Below are 21,156 nucleotides of genomic sequence, written 5' to 3' on the forward strand. Positions count from 1 at the left end.
CATCCTATTTAAACTGTTGTTTTGTAACTACCATCTAGGCCTACTTCTGAAGAAGCCTCTGAAAGAGGCGAAATATTAAGTAAATTATGTGTGTGATTTTATGTGTTCTTTGACTCATCTGCAACCTTTCATCAGGTGAGTTAGCTGTGTCCTCTCCATCCTATATTTATTTATTTAATCCAAGCTAAATGCTTTTTCCTAAAAACATAACCTTAATGTAATAATTTAAAAACATTTATAATTTTATCTGACTTAAATTGTTGAAAGTATTTAATATTTTGATTACTTTTTGAACATTTCCACAATATTTAATTTAAATAGATCTATATGGCATGAACACACATGTTTTTTTTTTAAATTCAAAGATGAGTATTGAATGAATGAAGTGACAGCTCCCACTAAGATCAGCTGTTTATTTGCTTGACTATTTAAAAGTTTGATAATCAAGGACAGCTGGGTGGCTGGGTTCCTATTTTGAACCATCAAAAAGCTAAACTGTCCTTTTTTCAAGATCTAATCAGCTCCTTTCTGAATACTAGACGATAGCTACAACCTTTCAGCTACTCAGTTATACTTATATATATATATATACTAATATACATTTTGTATCAAACTAAACCTCTAGCTTCTGCATTTTTTGGTACAACATTACATCTTCATGGCTTTGCCATTTCACATACCATAATATTTACTTTGGCCTTTCACAATTTGTGCTACAATTTAAGAAGCTAAAGTCTCATCAACAAGGTAGTTTTTAACTGCCAAAAACATTTTCTTTTCTAATCTGACTCGAAACAAGCGTTTACCTCTAAAATATTTAAATATTTAAACATAATGACCAATAGATGCTAAGTTAGTTGGCAAAAGAGAACAGCTAGGCTAGTAGTAACACAGAAGGCTTCTTTGGTGGGTTGGCGTTGCTCAGCGAAAGTTGTACATGGATGAAGTTTGAGGCAGATCGGGAGTCTTAGAGCCTGTAAATGTAGTAGCAGCCTCTTAAAATAAACTAATCCTTTTTAGGAGTAATTATCTGTCGACACTAATCACTATTGAAAAAAAAACATAAAACTTTATTACCGTTACAATACACATACTCAATTTCCCCCCAAACACTTACTGTACAGTTCTGCTATTCTGGACTAACTGGGACCAAACCCTGTTCGGATTAACAGAAATTGTAATCAGCTGATTCCTGCAACTGATGATCGTGGTTGATGAAATTAACGATTTTGCCGTGACCGTGGGGGTCTGCAACCACAGAAAATGTTCACGATTTTGACACGCCTTAAAAAGATTTTTATTTCAGCGTGGGTGCATAAGATGTTCTTGATTTTGTTGTGACTGTAGAAGAAGTTCATGATTTTGCCTTAACATCAAAAGATTTTTACGATTTCGCTGTAACTACGCCTAGCGTTTGTTTTGCATTACCAGAAAGAGTCCGCGAAAATGCACGATTGAAAATTTCGCAACTGTCATTGAAAATGTTCTCAATTTTTTGTTAGCTTTGTATTAAAAAAATAAAATTATTCCCAAACTTTATTTCGGAATAGATAGATGTTCGGAATAGCGGGACTCTTACTGTATACTGGAAACAAATGCACTGTGTAACTGAACTTATTTATCACATGTCTTGTTATGCATTTTGCGTTAGGGTGTGCTCTACCTGTCCGCCACGTGCTAATACAAGGGTTTAGGATCTCCGTCATTGTCGGTTTAGTTCTTAACAGATTGAAAATATATTTATATTCATTTCAAATGTTTGCAGGCTTGTATGGTTTTAATTTTTTAGTAATAGTAGAATTTTAGGTGGGAAGTGACCTAAGCTTCTTTCCAAAGTATTTTACACATACTAATGCATTTTTAGAAGAAAATTAAAACGATAGTCATTAATTCGAATCAAAGGAGTAAGGAACCGTCTTCAAATGAAAATTTGTTTAAAAGTTAACTTAATTAGAGTAGAGTTAATTAGAGTAAGGACTTTAAACGTTTGCAAGCGCTTCTTGCAGTGCTGTTCAATGGCGCAACATAGCTACCGAAGCCCAAGCTGAGGTAGATCGCACCCTTAAAAGGTTTCTTTGCTGTATGAGTTCATACTCAATCCAAATCTATGTTCAATCAAGATCCCTGCTACTCGAAAGTTTAGATCTCTTGATTACTTCCACTGGAAGATATTCAAAACATCACACAAAATTTATCAACAAAATTAAAGAGTGGAAACCAGGTTAAATAGGCTTCACTAGCCTACTTTGAGCATAAGCTTAATACTTACGAGTTGGCCTAGGTTTAACAAACTTCCGCCGGGGATGTTTGGGACAGAGGTGGATTCCGTTGAGGTGATCTCTCCACCAGCCGTCCCCCGGACCCACCGTGGACTGGCACAACGGACATCTCGCTACTCTGCCCTCTGAGAACAAACAATAACTGTGACGCTTCCCAAGTCAATTTCAATCCTTCAACAAACTTTACACAGTTCCTAATTCCCCTTTAATTGAAATTAGAAGGTCAAGATGATTGTTTTATTGGTTTAAGGTTGGATGAACCTAGCAATTAATAGTAAATTACTGTTAAAATATCACATAGATGTAATTATCGAATTTCATGGTACGTTCCACCATTTAGCTGTCTGTGGTTTACAGCTACAAAATATTAGTCAGTCAGTGAGCAGCAGCAGGATAGCTGAGTGGTTATAGCGCTAGCCTGACAATCACAAGTCGCTGGTTCGATCCTGGGGAAAGTCAGTAGCTTTTTCATAAGTCAAAACTGGACCCGTCCGTCCGACATTTGACAACTAGTCCTGGCTAAAGAAATACAGTGTAGGTGGCTTAATACCAAAACCATTATTCAACCCACTTATCTCACTCATATTGCGTTCACTTCCGTCCTCTATCTTAAACTGATGCAACTGTCGAGCAGATTGGTTAGCCATCAGAAGATTGAGCAAAAGCTTAATTGTGTCTCTCTGCACAAGACTCCGTTAAGGTGAATTTTATTTCAAATTTAAGGCCTACAAGTACAATTATTATCAGTAAATGTCGGATTTTCTTTCAAACCTTTGAGATATAATATCTATAATAAAATTATACTATTAGTAGTAATTTTAATTGTGATACACATGAAGGTGACTTTTCGTAAACAAACTACTTGAATGATGATGTAATAGATTAAATAATATAACTAATATAATAAAAACACTCACGCAAACAAACAGGGGAATTTTGATGCTCCTCAAAACTATCGATGTGCAGAACGTCTGAGCAGTTATCACAGCGCTTGTACAACTTACGGAGATCACACTCGTCTGGAATAAACATCACATTTTGATTATTCACAGGATAAGCCAAGATATTTTGTACTGAACTATACCAACGCCTTATGAATAAGTTAATCTGAAGACGGTATCAGTTTCCTGATCCCAAAACCTCAATGAATACTTTTTACTTTTCGTGTTGGAAAATATTTCACAATAATTTGTTAGGTAATGATGCTAAGAATAATTTCACCTTAACCTTCATTACTACATGACTGACCAATTCAAGTTTTTAAGTAACCCTATAGTTTTTGTTTTACAACCACTTCATGATTTGTACATTTTAAATTTGTTAGTTCAGCTGATTAGTTTACTGACCAGCAAGATGCTGATTGAGTGCGACGACTTCAACAACTTCTTGACAATGTTGGCATCTCATCAACATCGGACAACTTTTCCAGTAGTGGATGTTGAGGCCTTCCTCGGAGAAACCTTCAGACTTCTCCAGGCAGAAGATACACTGCCTACAATGAAACACAATTATTACCTTACAATAAGTAAATTAACTTAACATATCAAAACATAGTTTCATAATGAACGTTTGCAATCGGAAATACTACTGTAAAGTTGTCTAAATTTGCTGGTAGACAAGCTGTTCATTTTGTTCAACTGCTGTTGACAACTTTCATGGGAGTGGTTGCCTACTTCTGGTGTTAAAGTCAAGGTGATGGATAATAGTGTCTTGAGAAAAACCATCAACAAATAATTATCTATCTCCACTTACTTGTCCACAGCCTGGTCTAGAGGTGGAGACAGGATCCCACCAGAGGAGGAGCTCGTACTCTGACTCTCAGGCGAGTTTGTCATGTTGGCAGCATTGTCAGCGTGAGTATACGCACTGGTGGACGGTCGCAACACCGCGGCAGTTGCGGGGTTGGCACTGCTGACACTGCCTGACCTCACCAACTTGTTCTTGTTTGTTGGGAACGGGTCCATCAAAGCTGGCTTACGCTGGAAAATAATTGCCATGAAACCTCTTATGTTCCGCTGTTTTGAAGATAAAATTTCAAGACAGGTAAATTATACAACCAATTACTATTTAGTAAGTAAGTATTAGTAGTATAATAAGTATTTAGTATGTACAATCAACATTTGTAGAGTTGTTAAAAGTGTGTAGGTTCGGAAGGGTTTACCTTTTTATAATTATTTTTAAGAAAAATGCTGCATATTAAGGTGCTTTATTGTTTCTCATTGTATAAATATCTTTTTAGTTTAATTTACAGAATAATTTCTTATAATATTTCAATTGGTAGTACACTTATAAACAGTCTTCAGCTTTCGAGTGTGGCTTAGTGTAGCACATAAAAGCTTGTAATGGGTCAAAATTATAGAGGGGTTAAGTTTTGATATTTATTATTTAATTATCAGTAGGCATATTCCTTACCTGGTTGGTGATAGTGGTAAACCTATCATGGTAAGGTAAATAGGCTGTTCTAGGCCTATCCTAGGGTTGAAGTAGGGATAACCTCACTTTTGGCAAAATCACTAAAGACACTATTTTTTAGATTCACAAGTCACAGTATTGCATCGTTGTGTACAAAACGAGTGATAAACCGTTTCCGTGTAACCCCCATGCCTAATATACACCTTTGGGAAGTACGGTCAAAGTTGTTGGTTAGGCTAGGGTGGTGAACCGCGATCACAAATACAATATGACTACATAACATGCATACACTTTGTCGCACACTAAGCTACACGTCACGGGTGGAAATTATACTTTTTGTTTAAACCAGCAATGATATTAAAGTTCCGCGTATAATTTCACAGTCGGCGTAGGTAAATAACAACATAACCTGTACGACTAGTCGGCTGTCTTGACTGGAGTCTAAACCTTCGCTAACTCATCACGATGTTGTCCCCTGGCACTGCGGAGTGGGGGAAGCACAGCATTCTATTGGCTGAGGGAACACCATTACCACAACGAAACGGTATGTAGCCATCGGCCTCGGTGGTCTAATGGATAACGTGCCGGGCTGACGCTGACAATGTAAAGGTACCACCCTTCCTAAGGTTCGAATCCTCTCGGTAGCACTAACTTTTTGTCTAAGATTTTTGCATGATCAGCAAGTTCGGTTAGGTTATGACAGTTTAATTTGTTAATTAGAACATTATAAAATTCAATTTGAGCTATTATAGTTTTAGTTTAGAACTATTTTTTTTCTATTAGTAAACCTTCGTTTGATTTTTACATTATCAGCAAGTTTGGTTGGTTTTGTTAGGTTATGACAGTTTAATTTTATAGTTAATAAATTATAAAATTGAATTAAGGCATTTATAATTTTATTTTCCTACAGTCACCCGACAAAGTTGGCTTCCTTGTACTGTTTATAGTACAGAAAGCTGCTAATTGCTGCATATTTATACTTTGCCGCACGGTTTATACTTTGCCGTACGGTTTATACTTTGCCGCACATCAGGATTCCAACGAAACAACACAAAACAGCGTGGTTCCATTATGCACGTAATCCGTGTACGGTTGGAAATAGGTTGGCAACACTTAAAGATAATTATACTATGAGCAGCTGATTGACTATTATAACTACGATTTAACCTGTCATTTCGTGTTTATAGTTTCGGTATTTCTGAACTTTCTTGACTTTTCTTTTAAACGTTTTTAAAACCTTCCTACGATCTTAATAAACAAGAAAATACCTTTTAAGCATTTTTTTTAGGTGCGGAAACCACTTCAAATTACAAAAACATACGGAACTATATTCTCAAAACGCGGAGCACATTTCTTACCGAGGAAAAATAGCGGAGTAATATGGACCGCGGGTACTACTTTCTCTAGGGCACCATTTGTGTTGCCAGCTGAACCTAAAAACGTGTTGCATAGTGTTTGAAAGACTAATTATTTAAATGCTTTATAGTGACTGTAGGAAAAATATAATGTGTAACACGAGTGAAAAAGGCCTTTGCTGCACTCGAGATCATTCCACACTCGCCTGCGGCTCGTGCGTAAACATTGCTCTCGTGTGCAGCAAAGTGCCTTTTTCACCACTAGTTACACAAATAACTATTTCTGAACAGAACTATTTTTTCGATTAGTAAACCTTCAATCGCTTTTTAGCGAATTTCCCACATAGGGAATAAGCTATTACCGTAGTACTCATGGTAAGACCTGGACGCGGGACCGATTTTTTTTTTCGTTTTGAGGTCCCTAGAGGCCAAAAACACCATCCGTTCAAATTCATATATATATATATATTTATATATTTATATATTTATATATTTATATATATATATATATATATGTGTCCGTCAGCACGATAACTCGAGCAAAAATGATCCGATTTTGATGAAATTTGGTACAAACGTGTAAACGTACGTTTATTCGAACAAGTTCGCGATCCAGCATGATCGGACCATGGGAACGGGGGTTTACGGGGGGTTTTATGGGGTAAAAATAGGTTTTTCCCATTTTTGACCCAAAAAACATAAAATTTCGCAATTTCTTTCCAAACCATTTTGTAGAGCTTAAAAAAACAAATAATTTAGTATATTGAAGCGTTATTATGCGCCTATGGTTAGGGAGAAAATTCCAAAAAATTGTAAATTTAAAATCCCCATGTTATTCTTATGGAGAATAAGTAAACTGTTGTAGTTTGCTTGTTTGTGAACATATCTTGATCAAATTTGGAAAATGTTTTTATTTCTTACTAACTATTCACATTTTACAAAAAAAAGCAGTTTTACCCTCCCTGATGCAGCAAACCTAAGTACTTGTTAAACTAATTCTATTTAAATCAAGAATAAATTTTATATTTGTAAGTAGACATTTCAGTGTAAATCCAATCAGTCAAATGGAAATTCGCTTAGTCTGCAGGTTTGCTGCGGCGGGGGTATTATTTTAAATCTGTTTTTAAATAATTTGCAAGTTTGGTTGGTTAGGTTAGTTTATGACAGTTTAATTTTATAAATATTCATTTTTTAACTTATTGAAAAACTGCAGCATAGGTTTATGCATGTAAAACAACGCGGGCTTGTTTGGACGCCGTCTAGAGGGGAGGTGGAGGGAGAATCATTTCCCCCACTCCGCAGCGCCAGGGGACAACATCGTGATGAGTTAGCGAAGGTTTAGACTCCAGTGCTGTCTTGGTGTTGGCGTTGTGTTGCAACAGCGCCAAGTTTGAACTCGTGACGTCACCGATCAGCTGGGAGTCGAATCAGCTGATTCCCCATCCCTAAGGGGTTAGGGAGGGGGAAGTAGTGAAGAAGTGAGGGTGACGGGGTTATAGCGGATATTTTGCCGGGATATTCAGTAGGTAGGTGTTGAACTGCTGCGGCAAAGCGGGCAAAGTTGAACCCGTCTCTGCAGGTCGTGCAAACACGAGGTCGGGTGGAGCACGCTAAGTATATTCAGCTAAGTAATATTCTTAAGTGTTGAGGTTGACGAAACTGCAACATTAAATTGTTTCAAAATTTCATTGAACGGGTTTTCATTATTTTTAAATTTGATTTAATTAGCTGTTCCCAGGTGTGAACGATGATGATGGTACAGTAGCGTTGTTGGTTACCGGTACTGAGTTCACACCTGATTCACACTACATTTTTGCGTAATACAAATCTGTACCTGTGCTAGGTTGTTGAGTTAATTAAATAAATTATTTTTATCTGAACCCTGGAAACTTCCCAGCACGCCGACTTGAGCGATCCGCTGGCGAGAGTTGGTGACGTCTTTCCTGCTTTAACTACGGAATAGCGCATATATTCCGAGCGGGAAAAACGGCACGTTACAAGCTTAACACCAAAATAAAACAAAAATGTTTGGTTTTAGAAATTAAAATGAAAGTTGTGAACTAATTTTAGTGTACAACATACTTCAAAAATGACAATAGCAACCTTGTAGATTCTAATCCCAACAGTGTTACTAGATTTCATCCCCGTTTGAAACTATTGTATTACTGCATAGTACTTTAAGTTGTTGCTAAAATTACTTTTTTCACATAAATACCTTTATGAATGAATAGGAAACCCAAGGACGAGAAAGGGACAATACCTTTTTCGTTAGTCCATTTCTACATTCTTAGTGAAATCATCTAGAAGTGGCAGCTTTGAGTTTGCTTTTCTCCAAGATTAAAATGTGTATATCTCTTAAGTTCAAGAAGGAAGTTTATACATCACAATGTAAAACTATTAACCTCACAAAAATCATTTCAACTTTATTAATATTGTTATTCTTTTTCAGATGACAGTAATACCTTTGATCAAACCTACCTCGAGATCCACCTTATCAAACTCCTGCATGAGGTGACGATAGAGGAGGTTTCTGCGGGTGATATCATCGTCAGGAGGAAGCTGTTTCCGGACAATCCGAGGATTGACTTTGTACACCTGTATGAGTATCCGCTCGGCCACCTTGCGGACAGCCTCAGCCGGATGGTGTAACCCCGACACACCAAGTTCTGACAGGACTCTGCACGTCATACCACTGCGACAGAACATATCTGTGGTTACTTGTGGAGCTGAGGAATGTTGTTTATTGGTCATGACTTGGAATATGAGCATGTAAACAATGGATGGTTTGAACAGAGAGAGAGCTTTGGATAAGTGAAGAGTTAAATGAGATAGCTAGAAGATGGAAGAGAAATTACGAATGGATATGAGATGAAGGTTAATGTCAAAATCTGTGATTAACCAAAGAGAAAAAGGATGTGGAAGGATGGAATGGGAAATAAATAAATATTTTCAGCGAATCGGACAAATCACCATAACCCATTCTTTACGAGAAGTGCTACTCAGCTTTCAGTGTAACTTGGAACACTTAGTGTAACTTGGACACATGAATGTGTGTGAACACACTAAAAGGAAATATATCCTAAGAGAACTTACAATAGATTACTTACTGAAAACATATGCAAACCCATATTGCAAGGCTTTCTCACTCACTTATCGTTGTATATTGGACTTGACAGATGAAATCACTTTGTACTGGTAATCGTCTTTGAGTGAAGAGAGTTCAACAATAATGAAACAGTTCTGTGAGACCAATCGACACACTGTGGGATCAAACACCACCAAAATTTACTAAGGAATGGGAAGTTGATTAACACAATGTCGGAGGCACCATTTAGGTGTGAAAATGAAGAACTTAAATTGATTCTCTCTATTCCAATCTTGAATGTGTTGGACCGTAAATAGTTGATGAAGTAAGTCGCACGTACCTCTGCTTATCAGTGGAGATGCCGTGGTTGAGAATCAGCTGTTCCACCATCTCCATCTTGCTGAGAGCCAGCCTTGGGTGTGTACTGGAGGTCAACACCCGTGTCAGATGTACCGGGATGATGTTCAAACTCCTGTAGAAGAAAGCTGAGTGAAAATATAGCATTTGTAGGCTTCAAACTGACCATAGATGTTTCAAAACACTATCAATCTAACAATGTTTGTAATTTTATGTCACCTGTTTCACAGTGGCCAATAACGCATAAAGCGACAAACTTTATTCGGTTGTCAACTGCTAACAGTGTATATAGTTTATATAGTCTAGAACCTAGAATAGAATAGAATAGAAATCTTTATTTGCCATTGACATTATACATGTATTAGCAACAGTCAAGAATATAACTAGTCATAAGGTCATAAAATATAAAGCTTACAAGCTAAAATACAATTTTCTTCTTCTCTAAAAACTCTGAGAGGGAATAAAAGGGATTTTTCAAAAGCCAATTATAAAATTGTTTTAAAAACATTGAGTGTGTTGGATATGATTGAACAATTTTACTGAGTTTGTTATATATTACCTGTGACATCACTATGTGGCTTTTTAGAGTTAAATTTAATCTGAAAAAACTTCTTTTAATATTTAAATTGTTTCTATGGATATCATTACATAAGGTTTGAAAGGGTAATTTTTTAAGGCTGTAAGCCATGATATCATATATGTACAAATTAATAGCTGTTTGGAATTCAAGTTTAATAAAAAGAGGTTTACAATGAGTATCAGGATGTTCATTACATATAATTCTAACAATATTTTTCTGAATCAGTAAAATATCCTGAATTCCTGAACTGCTTCCCCAAAATATCAAGCCATAGCGATAAATACTTTGAAAAAAGGCGAAATAAGACATTCTTACATATCTACTGTCAACAAGTAAGATCAGTCTTCTAATTAGATAAACAACGCGAGATAATCTTGTTGATAGATAATCTACGTGGGATTCCCAGCTGAGCTGGTTATCAATGTGCATACCTAGGAATTTCACACTGTGTTGTATATTATGAAACACGTGATCCGTGGGTCTTAAACTGAAAAGAATGTTTTGAGTTTTATTGTTGTTCAGAAGAAAATTATTTGACTGAAACCATGCTGAGGCATCACTCATTGCAGTTTGGGTTATTTGTTCTAATTCAATTATTGTTCTGCTCTTTGAAAAGAAAGTGGTGTCATCTGCATATAAAATAGATTTAGTAGGTTTTGAAATGTTACTTGGAAGATCATTAATAGAAATTAAGAACATGAGTGGTCCAAGTACGGACCCCTGAGACACTCCGCAATCCACTATTATCTCATTTGACATCTCACCGTTAACAGAGACAATCTGTCTTCGATTACTGAGATAAGATTTAAGAAACTGAAGAACGGTATCTCCAAAGCCATAGTGTTGAAGTTTCATCAAAAGATCCTGGTGATTCACACAGTCAAAAGCCTTGCTCAGGTCACACAGAGTGGCCCAAGCAAAGGCCCTTGACTCAAAGGCTTCAATGACATCACAAACTAAGGTATCAATGGCATCTAAAGTTGATCTACCACTTCGAAAACCAAATTGTGAAGTAGAAAAAAGGTTATTGTTTTCAAGAAACTCATAAATTTGTTCAAAAAACTACTATTTCAATTACCTTAGATAGAATCGGAACTATTGAAATCGGCCTATAGCTTTCGGGTTTGTCTCTATCTCCTTTCTTGAAAATAGGACAGATGCGGGATAGTTTTAATTGTTCTGGGAAATGTCCATCAGATAAAAGACTATTAATTACTATAGTTAAAGGGTGTACGATGGCAGGGATTATTTTTTTGAGAATATTATTTGACAAGTTGTAACAGTCCAATGAATTTGAGTTTTTCAATTTTTTTATAGCATCAATGATACATTTTTGGTTTACTAATTTGAAATTGAATTTTACTGGAGCAACCTGAGTATTATTGACAAAATGCTTTGGGAAAAGATTTGGGTTGCCTATGTTCTGTTTTATAGTCTGAACTGATTCAACAAAATCTATATAATTAATACGCTACATGAAACTTTGTCGGTTGAACTCCTCCGCCATTTCTTAACCGATTTTATCCATTGATGTCTCATTGGAAAGAGCGTGTCGCGTAGATTTGCAAACTGGCCTTACATTTTTGAAAAAGTCCCTTGGGCTCAGCCCCAGTGGCTTTGAAAGTTCCCATGTTATCCTTATGAAGAACACAATTGTTTACATTTTGATCAGCTGTATAATTTAATTGCTGTTATTTATTTTTCAATTCAATGAAAATGTATTTACTAATTGAGTTTGTGTAAACATAACCCCCAAGACGGATTGTGTTAGTATGGTTGTATCTTAAATTTGTGTATTTATCGTTGTTTTGTGTCGCTATTTCGGATCGAGTTAGTATGATTGTAACTTAAATTTGTGCGTTTATCGTTGTTTTGTGTAGCTATAATTTGTTTATTTATTGTTTTTTTTTTCTCTTTTAAATGCCTCCGACGCGACGACAACGAAACATAGATTGGAGGCGTAATCGTGATATAACGACCGCAGCTACAGAACAGTGGCGCGTAATAGGCTTAACTCATCACAGTCATTACCTGACTGACCCTGGACAATCTCAACTTAGGTTACAAATGCGCCCTAACACTGCCCCAAAACAACTTTTCGTTCTCAATTGGCCCTCTCTATCAATGGCCTGTATTGCCTGTACGGAGAGTTATTTTGAGAAGGAGAAAACCGGCCGGAATGCTTTAGGTTTATCAATAACGAAGATAAACATGGTCTGAGTTACACATCGGTAAATCTTTGAGTTGACTCTTTTAAGATCATTGTAAATATGACTGTTATTCGTTTTGAAACTCCTGTAATACTTTGCAATTGCTCGAATACGAGCAACATGTACACTAGTATGCATTAAATTGAGATGGTGTAATATTCGGTGAAGGCTCATTTCTTAAGTTTTGGGTGTTTGATTTTATGATATTCCAAGCAGCTTTACACTTGTTACTACTATTTTCAATCTGTCTTTGATTAAAGTCTAGTTTTGCCTTAATGATTTTCTGTCTATACATTTTTTTTTTTAGGTCTAAACTAACCTAACCAGATATTACTGAAATTTGAGCAACATGTTCATGGGTTTGGAAATTGTGGAACTATCAGCATATATAAAGTTTAGAATTCCCTATTTGTAGAAGACGCAGAGGATCTGAAGAAGTGGAAATCAGTTAGTCTGTATTAGATTAACCTAGTTTTTGTCCGAGTTCTTGTACGTAAGACGTTTACGTTACCCTATGCATTTCTCCAGCTTGTGTGGCATCTTCAGGGGTCTTCTTAAAACTCTTATCACTATCATAAGTATTAGTTTGTTGTATTCACCTGACATCTTTGCAGTCAGCCAGACTGAGGATGGTGTGAATGGCCATGTTGTGTATCCTGGCTGTCGTATCTCCAGACTTGGAAAGTAGCTCAGGCAGCAACCTCTCTAGACAACGAGCCACTTCTGCTGTAGACACTCTACAACACATGGGCTACATGGCACTACAAATGACATACAAGTACTCAGCTACATAGCAAAACAGTTTATATACTCGGCTTCATGGTAACACAGTTGAAATATCTAGCTACGTGATGGGAACAGTTGAAATAATCAGTTACATGACCACACAGTTAATATTCTCAGCATGACAATACCATTGAGGTACACTGTGTCTAGGACAGTGCAGCTAAAAATAAGGTATGGTTTACATAAAGCATCAATTGAAAAGACCCGATGGGATTTGAAACAAAGATTTATTAGACAGAGACAGCATTTTGGATTTTAACACATGTTATGTTTAGTAAAATAAAACTTGATCACACTTTATGTTTACTGTTGAAAGTATCCTACCTTCCAGAGATGAACTCACTGAAGAAGTAGCGTATGATCTCTGCGGCTGTGCTGTACACAATGAATACTTTGTCCCTAAGCGCCCTGTGTAGAAGATACACTGCTGCTCTGGCCACCTTGGAACAAAACAAAGCCTTAGATATGCAGGAGAAGGTTCAATCCTCAGCTAAAAAGAATTTGGTGGTTAACCAATAACACCCGTAACCAAGAATATAAAGAAAAACGAGAGATAATCTCAAGAACTAAATAGCAAACATGCTAAACTACAAATTAAAGTAAAAAATAAAAGACAGAAGGATATGGTATGGTTAGCCGAGTGGTTACAATAAATTGTCGTAAAATCTGGAGGCTGATGGTTTGATTCCAAGCGCAAGTGTTTCTACACCCAGATACCATTTATCATTGTACTATCAATTAAATGTTAGACAGTAACATAATCGTTTGGACCTTTCCCTTACAAAAAAATGTCAATTGCTTAGAAACAAAAACGCCAACAGTGATTGCAGACAAAACAAATAAAACTACAATCTGACTTGAGAAGTTGCTGAGAGAACAAAAAAATTTAGACAGGAAAAGTGAGCTATGTTGTATAACGTTGGCTATAAAATGAAAAAATAAATGTACCACCATGTTGCTGTCTTAAATTACCTTGTTGGGGGAGTGAGTCTCAGTGTTGTCGGGTGGTTTGACACATTCCGTCCGGACATGAGCTCTTAGTGCAGCCTGCAGCAGACACAACCCTTCTTCTTTGTCAGAGAACTGCTTCGAGTAGAACTTCTCCACCTGTGAATCCAACTATTTAAACTTCTTAAACAAAAGCATGTATGATGGCAACCATTATTTCTCTAATACTGTAAGTTACACATCAACTATAGCACAAAATTTATTAAAGATAAATGGTATCAGCAATCTGACGCACACTTTCTCCGATTAACTTCACAAACAACTCTTATCATGGGCAAGCGGTGGGAGTCACGATTATTTATGATAAAATCACTAAAGTTGCAATAAGCTTTTGAAGCTTTTTCTTACACGAATGGGGTTTGTATAATTTTGTTAAGAATTAAAAGAGCTATAAAACATAGGTACTAACGTTTGGTCAAAATTGTTCAGAATATTTTTTGAAAAATCCAATTTTTCTATTACTATATAGGTTTTATGGGAAAATCACTATTACAAATTAAAATGTTGAAGAAAAAATACTTGGGGATACTACAGATTATTAGGCCCTACCCACACACAAAATTTAATCAAAATCAGACCAAAGGTGTGGCCTGTAGCTTTGTAGACATCCACACACACATAAAAACACCCATCAATTTGAAAACCACTTTTGGGTTCTTCAAGGGGACCCAAAAGGAATAACCCCCCCCCCCCCCCCTGCAAAACTAAAACTCCAAAGTTTTGACAAAAACAACACTTTCTCCATATACTATAAATGGAGAAAGTAAAGATATATCGGGGAGGGATATTCCATCTACTGAGAAATTTAAAAATTCAATGCTGTCTGGTTAACAGCTCCTCGTCTGACAACCTTTTATAGGATGCTCCTGAACACAAATAATAATTTTGAAAGATAATTACTGGTAATTAAAAATGTACATGTACAATAGTTTGCAACCTACCAAAGCCATTCCGAACACAGAGATCGGCAGAGCTGCTTGTTTCCTTTCTTTCTCGTTCAGTTTGGACACAACAGCTGGTGCTGCGTTTTCTCTAGGTTCAGCAGAATGTGTACTAAAACCAAAAAATGGTTGGCAAAAATTAAATCCTGCACTTTTTTTTTACGAAGTAATAACATAACAATTAAAGAGTAGTCTCAATCCAAAACTTAAAAAGTAGTTAAAAAAAATCTATCTACCAGCAAATCATTTGGTTGGAGGATACACATATCCTAATAATCTCAATAATTATATACCCAACGTACCTTCTATGAGCAGGCACTGTGCGCTCGTCGTAGGCTTCGTAACTGTTCCTTGCCGCAGATTTGTTCCTCCTCCGTAGAGAGCCGGAGTTTGTTCTAATGGTCACTGGTGTTGCGATGTATGCTTGACCTTTTGGAGTCGCTCTGTAAAATATTCAAGTATAAATTACTTGTAGTTATCTAAACAACACTCTTCTATGGATGTGTTGATTTCTCATCTTATCTCCAAAATTCTCCAATCTCAAAATTGGTTTAAAAAAATACAAATAATACCATTTAGAATAATTGAATATAACAAAAAATTTGTCCTCAATCCATTTTAAGCTTCTTTTTATATTCCATATGATTAGATAGCCTAAATATAATTTCTTGAGTGAAAAACAGTTACAGTACTGTAATAAGCTATTTAAGTACCGTAACCTAATATATTAAGTCAGTTTTTATTTAAATCCATTTTGAGATTTTCAGTGTCAACCGCGTTGTCAGTTGGAGATTTCTGGCAATTATTTCACCCTTACTTTGACATGACATCCTCAGTGGTTAGGCGGAGATTTCAGAGGCCACTGATGTAGCTACTGTACTTCAAAGTTAGGCTGAAACTTCTGACAGCAATTTCCAACTGACGACGTGGTTGACGCCCAAAATCTTCATTGATACTACTGACAACAGCTGCAAAAAACTATGAATGAAGAGTAATTTATGTTTGGAGTCCAAGCTATTGATTTGGCATGTAGAGGAGTAGAAAATGAATCAGAAAATGATTTACATTAGGATGGAGTGTAGAATTAAGATGGCGAGTAGGGTGGTGTAGGGACAGAAAACATCTCTCTTCACTTTTCCCCTTCCCTGAATACGTATCAAATTAGATCCAACAGGAATTGTTGGAAGGAGCGTAAAAAAACAAAAGCGATGGTGGAAAGGGTTTGATTACATGCACCTACAGCTCATCACTCTAAATGATTCGTCATATACTAACCCAGTAGGACTGACTCTGCCCGCGTAGTGTAGCGGGGACACAGGACTCTGGTAGATGCCGGGTGGCTCGGGGGCCCGCTGCGGGGGAGAGCAAGGCTCCAACACTGGTGGGGGTGCAGGATGTCTGACAGGGACTGGGGCTGTTACTGGCCCCACTGCCTCATTCTCACTCAATGTTGTTGTACTTGTACCGTTGTCGGCATCAGGAGACTCCTCGTCGTTCTTGGCCAGCGGCTGGGAAAATATTTATTTGATCTGTGTGAAACTGTTGCATTCTTGAAACCAAGTATAAAAATGTGCTTATCGATCACCTGTTTATATTAGCTAAAGGTTATAACCTTTAATGTGTAAATACATGATCTGTATACAGATTCCCAGTTTCTAAACTTATTTATTAAAATATCACCAATCAGAAAGTTCACTTAATTAGGACTGTTGCATGTAATCTAATCAAACGTGGTATAAAATACATTAATTCCAATCAATGAAATTTTCGGCCCTGAAGTAGAATCCCTTCTATATGGACCAGATGAAGATAAAGTTTTATAGTTGAAGCCAAAAGCTGTTGACAAAAAGAACAAATTTTAATTCTTTTACGTGATTTAAAGTGTTACAGCAGGAGTTCAAACAACAAAGTTTCTACTCTACATAGAGTTTCTACTCACTCCGTTCTCTTCAAGTAGTTCGTCCACTTCCAACAAAGCGTAAACCTCCTTCCTGTACTCATCCATTTGCGACTTCTTCTTCTTCGCTTTGGTGTAGTCCTCGTGCATGATCGCTTGTTTTTTGCTGATTTCCAGTTTTCCTAGCCTTTCACCGGCCGCTCTCAGCTCCACCATTGCTGACTTCAACTTGCGAGCGTACTCGAACCTTTCATCTGGCAAAGATAAAATACCCTCAAATTATATTTTAATTTCTTTTTCAGTTTGAAACTAAATCTTACTATTACAGAAGAGATGGGTTAAATTTTTAAGGTATCTTTTTTAAACAGATTCTTGAAAATAAAGATCTCTTCCAAATCAACATTTTTCAAATTTTTCTTACAACTATTCTATGTATATTAATTGTAGCTCTTTCCAGTAGCTTTTTATAGTAGGCCTATATTTCAGGTTAACCAACAATTTATTTTCAAAAATGCAATCTGATATTTGATTGTATGAAATTTTTACAGGTAGTTGCCCAACAAAGTAATTTCTCCCTATTTCTAGACAGGATGTCCTAACAGTTTCACGTTTCATTCAATCTGCTACTTTTTAGTGATTTGTATTGGTTTGGAAAACATTTTATTCCGCTTTTTCAAAACATATTTTCCAACAACAGTAAGTTTACAATCACCTTGTACAGCCTGGTGTTTCCTCTTCTCCAGCAGTCGGATGATGCGGGCAACATCTTTATCAACGTACATCTCAAACGCGAGGTCATCGCAGGTTGAACCCAAGGTCGCACCATGTCCATTGTTGTTTTCCTCGCCTCTCACCGCTTCCTCCCCAATCAGCTGTACTGCTACTATACTCACCTAAACATCGTCAATTTGTCTGTTAGTGATTATATCACAATTCAAGGTAGTCAAAGAATCTTTATGTTAACAAATAATGTTTTGACTAATTGATAAATTCCCAGCTTTAGTGTGAGTTCCATGCAACAATAGTTTGACTATCTAACCTGATTGAATACATTGAGGCTGTTTTGATGGTTCTGGTAAAGTCTTAGTTTGACATAAGACGTTGGGCTGAAGGGCGGAACAGTGATGGATTTGAGTTCTCGACTCTTGAACTCTGTAGACTGATTGTCACTGAGTGTGATGTAGCCGAGGTACTCGAAATGCAAGTTGTTGGCGTCTTCACCTGAAATCTCATCTGTGCAATCTTCTGGACCAACTAGAAGGTCGATTCTCTCAGCTGCAAAAGCATAAAAAATAAAAGTGGATTGCAGAAGTCAAAAGTAAAGCTTGTTTGCTCACATTTTTTGCTTGTGTATTTTTGTTGTTAGGGAATGGTTAAAACCCTTGTCTTCTTACTTTGACCTCTTTTGTTAATGGCTAATTGGGTTGGATGTTTGAATGACAACAAATTAAATATAACCATTTCTCCATTTTCCCAGTACCCAACATGAAACATAAGAGAATAATTTAGTTGTGGAGAGGAGATGGATTCAAATCAGCGAGGATGAGTTTGTAACATTTTCCCTGAAACGTGTTAGTGTTCACCTTCACAATACACTGGCAAAAGAGAAATGTATCTACTGCAGGACCACTTTCATAAATGTGTCTTGGTGGGCCCAGGCCCAGAAAGCTTTATGTTGTGGGGTGTTCTTTGATGGAAAAGAAAAATGGGGGGGGGACTGCACACAACACACATTGTTTCTATTCACATAGGTTTTGAGGATAATAAAATGAAAAAATACAAACTAAAATATTAAATTTATATAGAAATCTTTTAAAGATCCCTACATTAATGGGTTGGTCAGAGACTCACAGATTAGGTACTGATGTGCCAATATCTGTATTTGATGCAGGATAGCTGTAGAGTGTAGCCTCAAAACCACTTCCTGGGGGAAGGAGCAATCCTTGGCAGACTGCCACCCTCGGATGGCTGGCCCGTGTCTGTCCAACTCACACGCTTTGTATTTTTCATCCTCTCCTGAAACATAGTATGATAGAATTATTCATCGTTAGTTTGCAATTGTAAAAATACATGGATGAGTTACTAAAATCATCATTCTGTGGAGATAGTTCTTCAATCGAGATAGGCCTGATTCTTCTTATCAACGGCATTGGAGTGTCGCTTGAGCTGTATTTGAATGCCATAATGTTTTGGAGACATTGCAGTTTCCTACGGTAAATTAAGTTGTGAACTCTGGATTTATGTCAATTCTAGGTTTACTGGTGACTAGTTTTGAGGGTGGATTGCAACATATGTTTTGTTCAAACTGAATTGTAAATTTTTACCTCCGGATCTCTGAAATGTTGACATTAATTATTGTATTACAGCTCTACAACACTGTTCAACCAAGAAGACAATGAGTCTTATGATGAAAGACTATGGAAGTAGGCCTATACTTTCTTCATGACTTTACCCAACACTATTTGTTAAAATTTTTATACATGTAGTCTATGAACACAGTAACTGGAGTTTGGTCCGATTTTGATGAATTTTGGCATCAATGTGAAGGGCTAGATAAACTTGATTGAGTTCACAAACCAGCAAGATCGGGTGGTGGGTCAAAGTGTTACCGGTATAGAATTATTTTTTTCAGTTTCACCCTTAAAAATGAAAATGCCCATTCTTTATCACAGCTATAATGTAGAACTTAAAAACAAACAAATAATTTTGTATTCTGAGGTACCTATTGTTGTAGCCCACAAGTACAGGTTACAGAAAAAATTAAAAAAAATATATTTTTAAATTTCTTATGTTTTTCTTATCAAGAAAAAGAAAATTGTTTTTGTGCATTTAAAAATCACTTTGAAATTAAATCTTAAACTTTATAAATTAACTTTTGCATGTTAACAAATTAAATGTTTGCATGTGTGTAATTTTGCAAATTAACATGCCAACACACTTGAAATGCTTGAATAACTTAGGTACTGTAACTCTAGGCCATATTTATAAAAAGACAACAGTAACTTAATCGTGCACATACCCAAAGCAATTTGTTTTAAAAATATTTGAAGTTTTAATATCTTAACATTTTTCTATCAATGTATCAAGTTGAAATTTGCTTGCATACAAATGAATGTGGGGAATTATTTTGTATTTATGTGTGGTTTCTGCTGTAAGTCAAAGAAACAGAAAATGTTTTAGTCCGTCCGACTCATGAAAAACTCAGTAAGATAAATTAGACCTAGCCAATAAATCATTTTTTAATATATTCTGGTTACTGCAGTCAAACTTGAAATGGACAAGACATGCTCTGCAATACAGTAATACAATAATTTATTGACCAAATTTAATTAATAAAATATATCAAACATTATACATTATACTTATACATCTGAGCTAAATATGCCTACTGTATCATAAATATAATAAAATTGCTTTACCTGTAGCATAGATCACATTGAATCCTATCTTTTTAGGCATTTTTATCAACAAGATTAGGGTTGTTAAAATCTAATAATTTTAAATGCATGTAGAAAATTGTAAAATGTAACCTCCACCACTATAACATTTGGTTAGTAAGAGCATTAACTTCTACAATGGGTGATAAGTTAAATATAATTGATAAAGTAATGTTAGTTATAGTATAAAACTATGTTATAGAAGGGAGTCCACAGTCTTCATAAAAAGAGGAAGTCATCTGAATAGCTTCATAACAATTACTTCACCTACACAAAATAAAAATCTAGGCATTGAGCAGGGGCACCAGCAGTCCAGCAAGCACAATCAGTAAAGTGCCCACAACTAGGGTCAAATTTACTCTTGTTACAATATAACCAGGGCAAAAATAAATATTTTGTAAAGTGAGACTTTAGATTTTTCTAAATTAACCCATCTCCTTGTTTAAAAATCCCATCTCAGTGATAATATTTTGTATTTCTTTTATCAGCTTTAGAGACTGCATCTGAAAAATCAATACCAAAGACTTACATCTTTGAAATTCCTCCCACAGCTCAAAGTCTTTTAAAACTCAGTGTTTAAAGCTAAATTATATTCTTTGATCATACAATTGTAATCATTGTTGATTATAATGATTCTATTCTTTCTGTTAATTTCAAAAATAAAATTTTAAGTCTACAAAAGTTTTGTATTTTAGTTTAGGCTGTGGTTTAGGTTAGTTATTTTTTTATTGTGTTTAAACCCAAAACCCAAATATATTATTTTTATTCAAGAGAACCCTCAGCTACATTTTGTTTAATGGAGATAATTT

General features: G+C 36.0%; 1 protein-coding gene across 1 annotated transcript; it reads right to left on the reverse strand.

Annotated features, from left to right (window-relative positions):
* Positions 1–841: 841 nt before the first annotated feature.
* LOC128994624 (centrosomal protein of 104 kDa-like) lies at positions 842–20,771 on the reverse strand. The gene is made up of 18 exons (XM_054419295.1): positions 20,330–20,771; positions 18,762–18,926; positions 17,950–18,185; positions 17,623–17,803; positions 16,953–17,164; positions 16,289–16,521; positions 15,316–15,456; positions 15,014–15,125; positions 14,037–14,171; positions 13,389–13,504; positions 12,878–13,015; positions 9,472–9,603; positions 8,525–8,738; positions 4,032–4,258; positions 3,626–3,771; positions 3,197–3,298; positions 2,270–2,404; positions 842–974 (listed from the first exon to the last, which is right to left on the reverse strand). The coding sequence occupies exons 1-18, from the start codon at positions 20,367–20,369 to the stop codon at positions 922–924; spliced, it is 2,718 nt and encodes a 905-aa protein (XP_054275270.1). The 5' UTR covers positions 20,370–20,771; the 3' UTR covers positions 842–921.
* Between the last annotated feature and the right edge of the window lie 385 nt (positions 20,772–21,156).

Source organism: Macrosteles quadrilineatus, unplaced genomic scaffold (assembly GCF_028750875.1).
Source record: "Macrosteles quadrilineatus isolate MER2022 unplaced genomic scaffold, UCM_ALF_1.0 Scaffold_5__1_contigs__length_97177068, whole genome shotgun sequence".
In the NCBI taxonomy this organism is placed as follows: Eukaryota; Metazoa; Arthropoda; class Insecta; order Hemiptera; family Cicadellidae; genus Macrosteles; species Macrosteles quadrilineatus.

Excerpts from the sequence above, each read along its gene's own strand:
- LOC128994624 (XM_054419295.1), bottom strand. The coding sequence starts at position 20,369 with ATGCCTAAAAAGATAGGATTCAATGTGATCTATGCTACAG. Across the intron at positions 15,126-15,315 it reads ACAGTGCCTGCTCATAGAAG|TACACATTCTGCTGAACCTA; the intron begins GTACGTTGGGTA and ends TTTTGGTTTTAG. Across the intron at positions 14,172-15,013 it reads CTGTGTTCGGAATGGCTTTG|GTGGAGAAGTTCTACTCGAA; the intron begins GTAGGTTGCAAA and ends TTGGATTCACAG.